Here is a 17,187-nt window from a genome sequence, read left to right as displayed (position 1 = left end):
CAAAATGACGGACAGATCCACACAGAGAGACAAAGGTGCAATTTCACTATGAAACAATTTGATTTTATTGCTCAGTTCAAAGTGATAAATATATCTACACGTATTAATTTTTTTTTTTTTTTGAAAAACGTGCAAATGGGGCTTTTTTTTTACTATTTTTTATAATGTAATAATAACTGGAGTAGTTTCAGAGCAAACATTGTCACGAAAGGTTTTGCTCATACCAGAAAAGGCCACTGATGCTATATGTCCCCCAACTGTAAGTAGCTGTTGTGTTATTGCTTCAAGTCCAGTGGGTAGAGAGTTTTATTGGTGAGCACTTATGCCCACAGGCAAGAGTAGATTTTGCTAACGCAGCTTTAACCAGTGCAGTTGAGAAATTGTGATCTCGCTGGGTTTCTGCTCCGCTGCCTCACACAACGGATATTTTTAGTGATTATTTCTATGTGCACACTGCAGTTTCTTAAATTGGCTGTAATCTGTCTTGCTTGTTTGATCTGTTACACTAAATCGTGCTGTCTCAGCCATCGTATTGAAACTTAGTTATTTTATGTAATATATTTCTCATTAAAATACGCATGTAATATATGCATAAGAACAACAACAGACAGACATGAACCAACCTAACCTCTGGATGTTTTTATTTTATCTCATCTATTTCATCTATTCTGGCATGCAGCCATTGACCTTTAATATTAACGTCTTCTCTGTTTTTCCAGAGGTGTCATAAGTCATTTTTACAGTTCTTTTAAATGGAAATAAGTAATAGCCTTTACACTGGCCCATCTGATTGTGATACTACATGTTGGTAAACCTCTCTCACAAGGACTTTTAACTAGCACATTGTATGTTCAACTCTCTGACACTGATTCTTTGTTTCTCTTTCAGGGTCTGACTTTCAGTGTAACACTCATATAATCCCAGTGAAGAATGAAGAGGGCGTGGTGATGATGTTTATCTTAAATTTTGAGTATGTTGTGGATGAGGGAAGTGACAACTCCACAGAGAAGATAAGCCCCACATCCCCTACAAAGTCTGATCAAAGTAAGTATGTTAAATACTACTGGAATAATTAGTGATATAGCATGACATACCTCCCTAATGATACCAGTATCTAACAAATACTGTGGAGCTGTTTAACTTTGCTGCCATACAAACATCTGTGACAACATTTCTGCATACCTGAGTGAGTAACTGGTGCATTGCAGGATAAACGTTTAAAACAAAAAAACATTCAAGAACTCCTGCATGTTTTCTCACTTTCTTCTGGTATATTTATTTCAGTCCATCTGACCTTCATCAGGTATACGAGCAACATATGGACTAAACAAGCATGCACACGTGGGAAATTCCTTAGTCATTCCAACATCCAATCAGAGAACTGTGTGATTAATCTGAAAAATGAACACCTTGTGTATGTGTGTCAGTAATGTTGAGTGTTTGAAGTGACATCCAGGTAAGTTCAAAACTGCTGAAGTTCGCAGTAAAACAACAGTAGGCTCTTAATCCAAATTGTGTGCTTCATCAAAACATCATATTATCAGCCATAGTCCATGTCAGGAGAAAATTGTATATATGTGATCAGATACATGAAATGTATTCTTTTATTGATCACTAAGCAATCCACATGTCTATGTGACTTTTCACCTAATAACTTTTGACATGAACTCTTCTGTGATAAACAACTTACAGCTTCCTCTTTCTGTTCTAGATCATACAGATTTAGAAAAGGGGAACTTCAGCTCTGAGTTCTTAGAATAATTCTGTGCTCTTTGTACACACACACACACACACACACACAGACACACAGACTTGTATAAATAAAAGTCAGTCTATTAAGAGTATTCACAAATCACAAATAGAATTTTTTTACATTATACTAAGTAAACATTTACTAGGAAAATGAAAATTACTAGGTACTTGTTATTACATTTATTCCATTCATTGACTTATGTTACCCGTTGGGTAATTTAATACATTCTGATTCCTATATGGCAGATATGGTATATGAATGATACAATATTTTGATGTTTTGAAAGGTTTTCATTTACAGTCTGTTTTGTATTTTGAACTTGAGGAGTTTGGAATTCATTTGGATGTCACTTGAGGTTAGTACTGTCACAGGTGATCCTGCTAATGCTATTGGTTGACTACTGACAGACATACATGCAAGGTGTTAATCAGTCAGATTAATCTCATTAGTCCTCTGACTGCATGTGATGACGATTGAGATATTTCGTGTGTATATGGCAATGCAGGGATTGTGCTCATATACTACAAGGTCAAAAGAGAAAAAGAGTTTAATAAATATAACAGCAGCAAGCAGATCAGTGTGTCTAAGTTCTATTTCTTTTTAAGTCTTTGCTGTCACGATTTTTTTTAATACTAGAAATTCCATTTTAATTTTTTTCTGTCTATCAGTCGGTGATGTGGAGAGGCAGGCAGATACAATAATAAGGGACCCTTTTTTTATTTGGCTGACAGCAAAGTTTGATCAATGAAGTCCAGAAGGATAACTCAAAACAAAAATCCAAAAACTCGGCATGGGGAGTAATCCAGGAAAACACTGAAGCAAGACAAAGAACTACATTAGGGGGAGAAAACAGATGGTTTGACAAAGGACAAAGGAAAGAGAAGTCTGAATATACACAGGCTAAATGCTGAGAGGAGACGGGAGGCAGGTGGAGAATGAAGAAATTAAACTCATAACTGACAAGAAATATAAGTGAACTAAAAGAAGAATCTAGAAATTCAGCGAGCAAACAAAGCAAGCTTCAACCATTAGAATATCATTTTAAAAAATCAGAACCCAAACTCAGTTAACAAAAGAAGACTTGATTTTTTTTTTCATAAATATGCATGACTATTCATTTATGCATTGCATTTATCATGTAATAACACCATTCACAAAACAAAACCTTCCTCGCTTCTTTAAAGTATGTCAATACCAGAGCAGATGGCTAAAACTGAAATATCCCTCCACATTTGGTAGGCTCTAATTTAGTACTGTGTTCCTTTTCATGCACTGTGTAACTTCTAAACATATTGCCGGCTTTTATTGTTCTAAAAATGGTGCATTATTTAGTTTGCCAGTGTAATATAGTTTACACAAACAGCAATTAAATATACCATCTGCATGCAAGGAGGAAATGGTCGGCTTACATAACGTAATCTTGTTAAAAATGTTTAAATATATCCGTTTTACGCCCTGGGGGAGAGCAGCATATAGCACACCTCTCTTTTTTTGGTATATTTCTAGAGGTGTTAATGTCAGTGAAACCTTCCTGCTCCTCTCTGTTTGGAAGCACTCAGCGTCTTTTCTCTTGACCGGAGTTAGGCTATTCGCTCAGGATGTATTCCTCCAGAGCACTGACATTCATCTTGTGCTGTGCTGTGTGTATTTAAGTGTGTGTGTGCATGTGCATGTGTGTATATCTCTTTTGTTTGTTGCCAGCATTGTTAGTCAGACTTGATTGCTTGTGACTGTGCTTCAGCAGAGGAAACCCGTGGGTAAATTAGACAGATAAACATATGATGTGACATAAGATTAGGAGAGTCAGAGACAATGACTCTTGACTTCATGCACACTTTCACTTTATATATGACCGTAGTATTATTTATTTTTTTCTTTGAGCAGCTCTTAAGTAATGGCAGTGCATTAAAGTGTAATTTTATTCTAGTTGCTTGGTTGAAATGAGTTTTAAAAACTGATGCTAATCATTTTGAACCGAATCTGCTGGCTATTGGAATGTATTATGTGCAGATATTGCTAAAAGTATTATTTCTCTAAATGAATATGTATTTAATAAGATTTAGGTCATAAGTATAGCAGATAGAAAAAAAGAAATGGCCCTGGCACGCTTACTGATGAAATTAGTTTTAGGTTATCGGGCATTTAAAGCGCAGTGGCAGACACGTACCATTGGCTGAGAAATAACGTCACTGATTTCAAAATAGAAAGAGCCTAGGAGAAAATTTCCACCAAGCCTATTCCTGTGATTTAATATAACAGTCTCTGAAAGGTGATTTTCGTTATACAGGGGTGTTAATTATCATCTGGTGCTGACAGCTGGTTATAGGCCAGCAGGTGTCAACTAGTACAGTACGGAGCTTGCAGAGAGTAATCCCTCTTGCCTCAAGCTGCTATCTAAAAGGTATCCTCCACTAAATTCAACTGTTAAGGCCTAAAGCCAGAGATGGTACACTTACACTGGGTTATGCAAACCAGACTCTTGCTGCATAAAATGGAAATTGTGTTTTCAGTCAGCGACTTAACAAAAAATCGGTTATTATAGTACTCTATGAATACAGTAATGTTTACGACTTCTGATAATAGAGACTTTATGAGCTTTTTTCTGAAACTCTGAATCTACGAACTTTTAACTCAATTCTAAATGTTCATGCTCGCTCATATCTGCACTCTGGGAATGAGTCTGATGTTGGCCTCTTGTAACTGCAGTGTTATTCTCTGGAATATTGTCCACAGCTCACTAACATAGCGTAGACTCCTGGAAAATCAAACATAAATCCAGGCTCAGCCAGATTTTTTTCAACCAACTACAGTCCAGTACTTTGCTAATATGACTGCCAATGTTGTTTTAATCCAAATGTCAATCTCATGCTCTATGTCTAAAGGACTTTTATTTGAGGACATTAGTCTTTGATGGAGCCTTTTGCATGTTTACACTTGCATACAAGGCATAATACTAGAAAGGCAAGGTAAGGTCATTCTTATTGTAAAAGACCTTTAATCCACATAGATAGATTTAAGGTGTCTTAATAAATCATAGTTTTGGTAATTATCATTTAAATCTAGGCTATATTTGCAATTACTTCAAATTAATACCACTTGCTTTAGTAGGTTACATTTTTGTTATTTTTTCCTTTAAAAACAGTTTTAAATTGGTAGCTGTTTTCATTATATATAATATTGTAACCCTTTTCTGATAATAGAAGAAACCACTTGTGTAATTTCTGAAAAAAAGGTGTTCTTTTTTGTGGCCATCAAACCTTGGTTAGCTGGAGCAGGTATGGCAGATTCAGGGAGAGGAATGCAGCAAATGACAGAAGGTGCAAATTTAAAGAAGAGAACCAACTAAAAACATCTCTTGAAATGTTGTGCATGCTGCCAAATGAATACAGCTCAACTATACACATAGGCATGTCCTTGTAAGCCACACTATTATTGTGTCATAAATATGCTAATATATTATTTTTAAAATCATCTTACTATGATACACAATAATATAATACACTGTCTGTCTGAGAATTCCTCCTACATATTCAGAAGGTAAGCAATCAAACTTTGCACACAGGCACACATTAAGCCCCTGAAGTCTCTTATCTTGTAATGATGTCATCATTCTGCTAAGCAACTACCTACCAATGGGTTAAAAGGACCGGTTTGAAGCATTTATGCACTAATAAAAACCTATAAAAGAATTGTATCATTTTGATTTCACAACAACTAATTAATGAATACTGAATACACTTGATGTGATACGATATCCTAGACTTACACAATTTGTAGATATCCTTTTTGATATCTCCAAATTGTGATGTTTACAGTACTAATATTATATTTATGATAGTTTATGAAGTCAAGTTTACTGTATTTAGGGACTAAATGAAAAGTTTAATGTCAGATAAATAACTATACAGCATTTCAAGACATGTAAAAAAGTCCAGCCTACAAAATCATCTTTTTATGCATTTATCCAACAATAAGGCATGTAAATATGCCATATAGATATGTCTTTGATTGATCTTGCATACCAGTTTTTGATTATTTCCACTTAAAGGCAGTGGATAGTGCCTGGCTGATAAGTGATAAGACATTTTTTTATAGACCCAGTCCTTTAATCATTTTTCATAAAAGCTTTAAAAAGCTTTTGTCAATATAGCAGCATGATAGTAAAAAAATATATCCAGCGCAGCACACGGGCCAGAGGAGTAGAAATTTAATGTAACATCACAGATAGTCTATAAAAGGATAGCGTGTCAAAGGAAGTGAGTAGGATCTTTTCCAACCTAATAACCAAAGCAAACATTAACACAACAACAATGATCTGCAGTCCAATTCGAGACTGGGGACATGGAGCATCCATAAAAATAAAAAGTGAGGAAGGTGAACTGCATCATATGTTGTCTGTAATTTGCAACATCATTGTGGTAAACATTTTCAGCCTATATAACACTCCTTAACAGCTCACTATACTAGACCCCTATGATAACTTTATTAATACTGTGACCTTACTTAATGTCATGTGACATCAAAGTGAGTAAAGTCAGTACAGTCAGCTTAAAAGGTTTGGAAACTGCCTAAATCAATAGAACTGATGAAGCCTACTGAATGAGTACAGGCATGTCTTCAAGACTGATGTGTAGCTGTCCTTGATTTTTGTGCTTATGAAACAGCCCCCTAATTTCACTGTTACTGAATTTTGTTGTAATGAGATTCACTCTGTGATTAAACAAAGAATTGCTATTTTTACTGTTTCTCTTTTTAAACCTTGAATTAAGTTTTTTAGTCATTCATTCATTCATTTTCTTTCATACTAGCATTTATGCACCAAAGGAAAGACTCAAGTTAAAATCAAATTCAGAGAATAGTAAATTTACTTTTTTTTGTTTTGTTTGTTTGTTTTTACAGTCATTTATAAATGTTATAAAGATAATTTGTCATTTGTATGTACAGACTAGAGTGGAAAGATACCAAGATATCAAAAACCATTCAAGGAGACAGTTTTCATAGAATGCATGTTATGTGAATATTAACAATACAACTAAACAGAATAAACTATGGATAATGTTACTTTGTTTCACTATACCTAATTCAACTGAAACCATTAGATTAAAATAACATTGTCCTTAGGCACAATAGATAGATGTATTCAACTGTAATCCTTCAAAGATATGCAGGATGCACCAAATAACAACAACATACTGCTGCAGTAGTAGAGACTTAGGAGACGAATGCAGGACACAAAGACAGATATTTGGAACAAAAAGCTAATGTTTTATTATATTCTGGAAAGTTCAAATATATACCAACCAACCCAAATAAAAGGTTCATTACACATAAATGACTAGAACACATAAGGAACACAAAAAACTTCACCAGCACTACAGCAATCAGTCAATGATGACACATACACAATAGAAAACTCACAATGGAAAACAATATCAGACATGCTCTTGGGGCTATTAAATATATTTATAGATATACATATTACTGTGCTGTACATTGAGGTCTTCTCTCCATGTCCTTTCTATTTTTAGGGAGGAGTAGATTCTTCCGTTTCCGCCAGGCTGCTTTGAGCCTGATGAATACCAACAAGCAATCTCTTCCGCAAGAGGACCCAGATGCTGTGATGGTGGACTTGCCCAAAGAGGATGAGGACTCAGTGGCCCTGGAGAGTTTCCCATCACCCACCAAGAGCATTTGCAGTCCCATTGAGGCCAATGACACACATGCCCTCATAGGCTCAAGCCACCACTCCTCCCAGGCTAGCATCGGTCCTGAACCACTTGACCATTCATCCCCTAAACTCCCCTGGGAGAAACTGTACCATTCGGAGCCGCACCAGTCCTCTACCTCCCTGTCAAATACCTTCCCCAGAGGCAGCATCAGCAGCATGAGAAGGGCCTCATCCGTTCATGAAATTGAAGGCTATAGTTCCAATTCAAAAAGCTTATTCAGGGATCGGCATACAAATGAAGGTATGTGCTACACTACGCTCTATAACTTGTAGCTTCTGTCTGTGTTATGTCATATTAATATATTGCCCAGCCAACACCTTATGATTGGCTGCTTTTGTTTTAACTCTATTATGATAAGTAAAGTCTGACCATATATATATATATATATATATATATATATATATATGGGCTTACTGCACTGAAATGATTGTAAACTATTGATTGAGACAAATGTCATGATTTTGTCACAATGTAATCTTAACATCTGTAAAATCATATATAATAGCATTTCTTTTAAATAATTTGTCTCAATCCGTGTTCATATTATATGGCACCTACATAGCTGTGCAAACTAGCTGTTGTTAAAATCCATGTTGGCTATCAGGCTTAAATTGTGAGGCAAAAGTCTTTTTTTTTTAAATGAAAAGCCATAAACCAACATTGTTTTTGGTGCCAGACACACTTAGTCTGTACTCAGTACTTCTCTGTTGTCCTGGAAAATAATTTTAGAAAGAGATATGCTTTGTCCAGCCCAGACGTGATATGTGTGTTGACACATGTATAGCTAGGAGAAAAACAGAAGGTAAAAACATTGCTTTTTAGGCATGTGTAATTTAAAGGCTTGTGTATGAATAAATCAGTTTCCCCCAGATTCCTAGTAGGCTTTAATTCACAGCCAACCACAGCTCTAACCGCATGTTAGATGTGTTGTAGCACATTTTTTACTTGGGTGAAAAAATAGTAAAAATTCCCAGTAGTTCCTCCACTATCAGTTGAAGTAAGATTACATTAGTCAATGGTGCTATACATGTACAGTAAGTGAGGCTGGTGTTCTCTCTGTCTATAAGTAGATTTACAAGCTCAGCGTATTATTGTTATATTGCCATAATACCTAAAAATGGACAGGAGATTAAAAATCTGCTTGTTTAATCAGGGTGAAGCAGGTGATTTCTTAATATTTATTCAACTACAAAAAAAACCCACCAAATACTGTGTTAACCTCTACATCTTGCCAAGGTTACTAATGTGGCTGCCATTTGCTCTTAAACACTAGGCCCTTTCAACCACGTGAAGTCCAGCCTTCTTGGCTCTACCTCTGATTCAAACATCAACAAATATAGCACTATCAACAAGATCCCCCTGATTGCACTCAACTTCTCAGAGGGGACAGAGAAGAAGACCCATTCTCCACCAACAACTGAGAAACCCATCATAGCACCAAAGGTTAAAGAAAGAACTCACAATGTAACAGAAAAGGTCACACAGGTGAGTCTGAAAATTCCAATTTGTTTTACATTAATGCATCTCTTTTTGTTTGACATTGAAAAATCTCTCAGCTACCATTTCTCTGACCTGGGTCCAACTCTTAGAAATCCATCCATCCACCTTTTTCCACATATCCTTGGTTCTCTATTTCAAAGAACGTTACTAAGAGGGATGGATGGGAAGCTTGCCAATGCACTAATCATTTCAAAAGTAGTTCTGAAATTGGATGCCTCCATGAAGATGATGAGATATGATTCACTGACAGCTCATTATATTAAAGAAGAAATCATGTTGCAATCAGATCGCACCAGCCACAATGCCAAAAAGTAAACACCATTTAAATTTTTGCAACTCCACTGAGATAGCAAAATTTATACACAGAGAGGCAGTGAACCAGAGTAGTGTATACCAAAGTGGCCCAAATCATTTTTGCAGTAGTTTTCTCTTCCCCATTTTTTCCATGATGACAGATAGACTCAAAAGATGAAAACAATACAAGCCTTATTTTTGGAGACGCTAACAAACAGCTGGCAGTCTATTATGCTGCAGAGATAACATATGGCTACTGCCCATCCACATAAATAGAGGAGTAGTGCCAGGAGTTGAAACAGTTATTCAGGCTGGGAATTATTTTCCAGCCCAGCCACACTTTCTTCATGCAAACAAACATGCTGCTAATTTTGTAGGTTTACTCTATGTATTGATTTGGAATGATTCAATGATTTTATCGAATATCTAGTACAATAAGCTGAAGAATAAAACATTAGTATTGCCTATTTTGTCTGAATTTGACAAATAACTTGCTGTCAAAATTCAAGTCAAGGGAGGTAGAGGAGTCTCAATCCCTAAGTCTAAGACAAAAATGTATGTTTTGTTTTAGTTTACAATTATTCTGGTGATAAGTTCCAGTTTTGCGATTCTGTGTTTTGTTTCAAGTCTTACATCTGCATATGTGTGCATCTTTGGGGTGCACCTCTGGGTGCCATGGACACAGTTGCAAGAGTATGTAGTACAAGTGTATTTATTCTGATAGGTCTTTTGACTCATTCCTTCTTGCTATAATATCACTATTCAAGTTGAATATTCACATGAGCCCTAAACCACCCAGGATACCAGTACATGTCCTGAGTGATCCTAAAGCACTTTCATCTTGAAGCAAACTTGGTGGCAATATCAGAGAAAAAACATCTGTTTCTGTTTCAGAACAACAAGAAGAAAATTCCACTGACTCCCTGTAGAACCTATTAATTCATTATGTTTACAAGTCACAAGTGGATGTTCTTAACACTTGAACAAACAGGGGTTCTAGGGCTAGCTAGACGTGTCAATATTCATTGCGGTTTTATTTTTAAACTAATAAAAAAAACAATGTTTCATAAAATTAAGTGAGGGGAAAAACCTAAAATGTTTACTCACTGGCCACTTTTTATGAAAACCTTACTAGTATGCCCCCGCCCATTTTGCCTTCAGAAAAGATTTTGGTCCATCCTGACTTGATGGCATCACATGTGAATCCACATTCCATAAGGTGCTCTTTTGGATTGCAATCTGGTGACTGTGGAAGACATTTGAGTCTAGTCATGTTTTTCATGTTCAATAAACCAGTTTGAAAGGATCTGAGCGTTGTGGCATGGTGTATTTTATGGCTAGAAGCAGCCATTGAAAGATATGTACACTGTAGTCATAAAGGTATGGACAGGGTTACCAACAATACTCTAGCAGGCTGAAGAAAGTGTCAGTCATACCCCAAACTGGTATGCGACCATTACCACCAGCCTGAAATGGTGATACAAGTCAGTGTGGATCCATGGTTTATGTTCTTTATACCAAGTTCTTCTTCTACATACCTTGGTAAAAACACGTGGTTATTTGATTTACTGTCTTCCTGTCAGCTTATCAGTCTGTCCTTTGCACGTCAACTGCTGGATTGGAATTCTCTTTCACTAACCATCTCTGTAAAGCCTAGCGATGGTTGTGTGGGAAAATCCCAGTAGATAAGCAGATTCTGAAATAGTCCTAGTGCCTCCAACAACCATGCCACATTGAAAGTCACTTAAATCCCATTTCTTCCCAATTCTCATGCTTTGTTTGGAATACAGCATGGCATCTTGACCTTGTCTACATGCTTGAATGTATTGAGCTGCTGCTGTGTGATTGGCTGATTAGACATTTTTGTTCACATGCAGGTGCACACTACCAAACAAAGTATACTTTAGGGATAATGTTGCAGTTATTCTGATAAATAACAAAATGTGTTTTGTTTTGGGATATTTCATCGGGAAGCACAGTAAATTAAGAACTCTGTGTAGGACACTATAAAATGCTTTTGGGACCCAGTGTGATGGACCGAGCAGTGAAGGAAACTTAGGCACAGGTTAAAGTCCAAAAAAAAGATTTTTTATTTAACCCAAAAAACATAATTGGTTAAATCATGCAAAAAGAATCAAAATCTTGGGCCCATAAAAGAGGTCAAAATAACAGAACTCTACTCAAAATTGACAACACTACTGATAACTCAAACAAACTGACCTAACTTAACGAGACAAAGGGGAAACTTAAATAGTGGCTGATCAGCCCACAAAAACACAGAGGGGTAAAACACACAAAACCTAACTGAAACTAACATAATGAACTCCAATTCCCCCCCATGGTCCCGAGTTATGGAATGAACCAATTAGCAGTCTTCCATCAAAGCTCGCTCCGCCCCTTTTCCACCTCTTGGCTCCTCAATCAAGGGACTGGAGCAGCTGCAACTAAGGTAACTCAGAAAACAAAAGATTAATCATACATAACAGTGTAAACTAAAATGTGCGCACTTATTTTAGAATGCAGTGTTATGTGGATATGTGAATTAATTCTAAACCAAACCCAGTTATTTATTGTCCTGTAAATTAATTCCTATATTTAAAGAAAGACAAATGTGAATGCAATGTTACTTATAAGCCTCTAGACTAACATGGTGGGTATTACCACTGTGTGGCTGTAAGTGCAGCCATCACACCCAGTAACCAAGGAAAAGAGAAGCTCAGAAACCTTATATTTAAACTTCTTTCACCACAGCTTTCTCATCTATAAATGAAAAAGAACCATCATCATGATTAAATGTTCTCCCTCCCTGCTGATTTTAGTTTGGAGTTTGAAGACACTGCAGAGATGTGAACGCGGCATCTGCTTCCTGACTGCTAGCATGGGGAAATCTATAATTCATGTGCTGAAGATAAGGGAATGTGCTGAAAAGAATAGAAAGACCCATTGCCCTCATCCTCAATCGTACACCATTTTCTGCCATAAGAGAGCCCTTTCTCCTAGTCTGTCGTACATTATGAAGCCAGAAACAGGGGACGGCTTTGCTTTCCTGACCACACTGAATAATTTACCATCTAGCCAGAGCTCATTCATCTGGGGAAATTAAAACAAATATTTGGGTACCACACTGCATAGTAAATTCATATCTATCAGTTAAAATGTATGCAGACTTTACTCTTCATCAGTCTATCAAGTGCTTTTTCCAAGAGTAATTCAATGTACCTCTTGCAAATGGAGAACAAGTAAGTGGTAGTAACATTTATTTATAGTGCCGGGTCAGAGGCAATCCACTTGTCATAACGGCTATCTTTGACTAACTCGGTTTGACTGTAGAGGACACATTAGGTGTCACAGTTGTTATCAATTCATTCCTTAAAGTCTGCGAGCTGATTAAATGACCCTGTGGATTTGATATATGAAATGGGAAACTGTCTTTAATCAAATTATAGATTAAAAATATATTGTTTTATACCAAAAAAGCACTATAAGCTTAAAACTTATAGCTTGTAATATTATCAATTATTCTAAGAGGTTGACCCAAAATAAAATTTGGCAGCAATGTAATCAAGTGATTTTTGTAGCTCTTCTGACCCTCTCTCACCATTCCTGCAGGTCCTGTCCCTCGGAGCAGATGTGCTGCCAGAGTACAAGCTCCAAACACCTCGCATTGACAAATTCACGATCCTTCACTACAGCCCATTTAAAGCCGTGTGGGACTGGCTGATCCTGCTGCTGGTCATCTACACGGCGATCCTCACTCCGTACTCAGCCGCTTTTCTTCTCAACGACCAAGAGGAGCAGAAGAGACGAGAATGCGGATACTCCTGCAACCCTCTCAATGTAGTGGATTTAATTGTGGACATCATGTTCATCATTGACATCCTCATAAACTTCAGGACAACTTATGTAAACCAAAATGAGGAAGTGGTCAGCCACCCAGCCAAGATAGCAATCCATTACTTTAAAGGATGGTTCCTTATAGACATGGTGGCAGCAATTCCCTTTGATCTTCTAATATTTGGCTCAGGATCAGATGAGGTATGTAATCTTTTGTTAATTCTGTGCATGTATTTAGTTTTTTTTTCACCTAGTTTTCTTCTCCCAGGGAGCTTTACTGCACATCACCCCAGGGATGCTTGGACTGTTGTACTTGCCCCTGTTCCACTACTTAAAGCCTGAATATTTTGGCTCCAAAGAGATTACTTTAAATTGCATGTTTTTTTCCTTTCGTTCTTTCTTTCTTCTTTTTTTCTCTTTTTTTGAATGGTCCTCATTCTAGAATCCATTTACACGGATTAATGGCTTACCAAATGGCAATCAATGATGCATTTATGTGAGGAGCAGGCCAACAGGGCTGTGTGCACAGCTTACATGCAGATGTGAGATGGCCATTGGTAGGCTGGCTGCCAGGACTGCTGGCTTGTTTGTTGGTAGGATATGTCCCCTAAGGCTCTGGATCCACTTCAGGGCTTTATCGTGCTTTGTAGACACTCCATTACACCCGGAAAGCTCCTGATTATACAGTAAACCATAATCATCTTTTCCATCATTGCGGCTGCTGCTGAGTCAGTTCAGTGAATGACAACAAATCAAAAAGAACATGGACATCTGTTTCACTCACCAGACAGTGACAAACAAAACAGAGCTGGCAAAACGAGACCATGATTTGAAACTAAAGCACATCCTCACTACGAGTATTTGACAATGTCTACTTAACTTCCACTTTTGCCAAAAATGAAAAACCAATTGTCTCCTGTTCTATAAATAGGTTGAGTTATACAGTGAGGACATGCGCTTACATGACTTCTATTTATAGCTTTCCGTCTTGATGTTTATGTCAGATTGAACATGAAAAATCCCGCTCAGCAGCATTCTCATTCAGAAAACAAAACCAACCGAGACAGTGGCAGATGGTTTTTCACAAGGCTCATTCAATTTAGCAGCTTAATAAGACGGTTTTAACCTACAATCGCTTAAGTAAACCTTTTGATTAGAGTAGGAAATATATGTGAAATAGATTTCAGTGTCTGTTTGCTTTAAAAACAACTTAGTTTTACGATAGTATTGAACATATTGGGAAAGTTCTCATGCAAAAACTGGGCAATATGAAAAACTGAATGTTTTGAGAACGTTTATTATATAAACTACTTTTGTCCAGTGTCCAGCAGTTTCATTGTGAATTTGGTTGCTTTGTCCTGACTTGAACCTGTAAATGTTGTTTCTATTGGAGATTAGCAGAATGACAGAGTGATGAGGCTGTGTAGCCCTGTGTAACCATAAAACCTAGCTACCTGTGAAGGTACAGTTAATGCTGTGATTTCATTCAGTTCACTTTGATTACGTTTCAGTTGTCTGTTTTTTCTTTTTGGATGAATCACGTCTATCCGTAAAGCGGCCCTGCGCTGTTAGCAGTTGAGAAGGAGACTAATGTTCATTTACCATCACACTGCAATTATATGCAAACATAAACCTCACATTTTATATCAGTTTAGGACTTTAGATTTAATGAAGATCTAACATACTTAGGGGGAAAAGGGACTTTGTAAATGGAAAGTGAGTTTTAAGTAAGTAAATAAAACTTTGCCATAAAAAAATAAACTGAAGCATAGATTGCAATGTTTTGGACAATAAATTTTGAGTCAGTGTGACAAGCCATTAGCACAGGCTATCATTTTAAAAAATCTAAGTGCTTTAAGCTTCAAAAAAATCTTTGTGGAGCTGCCTATATATTTACATTAACATCACATTCAGCCTTACATCATACTTGGATATGAGGTTCAAATTTCTCCCCTTCTTTTCCTTCTTTCTGGACCTGTGATGCTCTGAATTTCTCTTGCTGCCCTTTTTGTATGTTGGCTTTTCTGTATATATCTCTGTTCAGATTTATGAGTGTAAAACCGGCCCTGTGATATTATTTCTGACTTTAAACACCTTGCCTAAATCTGACTGACATTCAGATTTTTAATTAAAGCACAGCCAAGAAATTCTTGACTTAACTGGAGAGATTGAACAAGAGAGTGTAGACATACGGAAGGGAATGAGAAAATGATTGCCAGTTGCTACAGTACTGGTTTTGTCCTAGTGTTGGTTAGAGAAGGATCATGGGAATTCAACAAATACAGGCCACAGAGACACAAGTTTACTTATCCAACAGCCAATGCCACATAAATGTTTCACAAGAAACCATTTTGGTACATGCCAAGAATAACAATCATAAAATAGCTGACAGCAGAGGTGGTAAAAGTAGACATATTCATTACATAGAAGTACACAAAGTACTGATTCAACTTTGTTGCTGAAGTAACAGCAAAAAAAAGTGGAGGCTCTAAAGTAAAGAGGTATTAAATAAAAAAAGTAGCAGCTCCTCTACCAGCTCCTATACGCAAAGCTAACTGAAGCTCATGTCATATTAACGTTATGATAAAATAATACCAATACAAGGGAATTAAGGTTTTATTTCAGTTCTATTTCAGTCGTTGCCTTCATTGCAGTTTGCCTCCACACCTAAACAGGAAAATGAGGATAATCAAGGGTTAAAGTGGAATTCAACTGGTATGGGAACCCTAAGATCACTTATAGTGGAGCAGTGTGGGGAAAAGAATCACAAATAAGTCACAATAATTGTTGTTGTGAGCTTCAGTAGATTTTGTGAACAGGCTGTGATGAACTGACCTGTGCTGCTGCTCTTTGTGGATTTAGCCAACTCAATTTGACAAGATTTAAGCTGGGGTTACATGCTCTATCGCTGACTGATTTCCCACCCCCAGACAGCATAAATCTAGTGTAAAGACAGAATTCCATGAGTGAATCTGATCAGCATCATCACCTTAAATTTGTCTGCTACACTTGATGTTAACCATGAACACTATACCCGCTTTGCATTGTTCCAACATAATGCATTATTTTAAAATGCATTATTTTAAGTAGCCAGTGTTGCCTGATTTAAAATGACTAGTATATGAAGCAACCTTTAAAAAACAAGTGAAAATCATAATTTCAGCAACACATCATGTATAATATATTTGTTTAACTGCTAGAAATGTGGCATTTGAAATTAGCTGCCATGTAAAACAAAATAAAAGAAAGAAGTGATTGGCTTTGTGCTTGCTGTGTAGCAATAGATGCTGAAGAACAGTAACTTCGACTTAAAGTATCTGCACCTAAAATGCTTCTGGCTGACTTTGACGCCGAGGTGTAGTGGCATTAATGATGCATAAATTATGTGTTTTTTGGCTCTTTCAACTCTTTGTGTATGATAAGCACCAGTGGGGGATACACCAATAAGGTTGTGTTTTATGTTATTGTTCCCTCCTTTTAGATTCAAATTAGTTTGGTGTTTGAAGGCATGCTGTGACAAAAATAACTTCCCTCAAATGGTTTAAGCCCAAAGTAACGACATGTAAGGAGTAGAAAGTAGATATATTTTTGTTAAAAGGTAGAGAGTAAAAGTAAAAAGTTGCCAAAAATTATAGATACATAAAAATTCTACTTAAGTATAGTAACAAAGTATGTGTACTTTGTTACTGCCCATCTCTGGCTCTAAAACTCTAAAAACAAATGTGCATGCCATTGTTCCTCATAAAGTATTTGGCATGTAAAAAAATTAATGTAATTTATGTTACGCTATGGCCACATACAATATGGCTATAGCGTATAGCGTACAATAAGTTATTGTAGCTTACCCTCATTCAGTGTTCTTAATCTACCAAAAATGCCTCAAAACTGCCATGAGCGGTTACTATAACATTCACATGGAATGTGTTTGTGTCCAGATTGAAACTGAAGCTGCTGTATTTAAAGTTTGCAGAAATGCAAGATATTACCTTTTTCCTCTGCTTTGTGGGAACATATTTTAAAGTTAATTTTTGTTAATATTACAAATCAGTGATGGGGAGATATCGAACCCTTTTTTAA

General features: G+C 36.6%; 1 protein-coding gene across 1 annotated transcript in view; it reads left to right on the top strand.

Annotated features, from left to right (window-relative positions):
- The window catches only part of LOC116322905 (potassium voltage-gated channel subfamily H member 7), a 43,098-nt gene that overhangs the window by 10,185 nt on the left and 15,726 nt on the right, over positions 1 to 17,187 (top strand). The window contains exons 3-6 of the mRNA XM_039599648.1: positions 889 to 1,048; positions 7,292 to 7,722; positions 8,756 to 8,967; positions 12,886 to 13,311. Of these exons, the coding sequence (XP_039455582.1) occupies positions 889 to 1,048; positions 7,292 to 7,722; positions 8,756 to 8,967; positions 12,886 to 13,311 (1,229 nt within the window). The remainder of the gene's footprint in view (positions 1 to 888; positions 1,049 to 7,291; positions 7,723 to 8,755; positions 8,968 to 12,885; positions 13,312 to 17,187) is intronic.

The sequence above is a fragment of the Oreochromis aureus genome, linkage group 16 (genome assembly GCF_013358895.1).
Source record: "Oreochromis aureus strain Israel breed Guangdong linkage group 16, ZZ_aureus, whole genome shotgun sequence".
NCBI lineage: Eukaryota > Metazoa > Chordata > Actinopteri > Cichliformes > Cichlidae > Oreochromis > Oreochromis aureus.
This window is presented reverse-complemented; position numbering and strand designations above follow the sequence as displayed.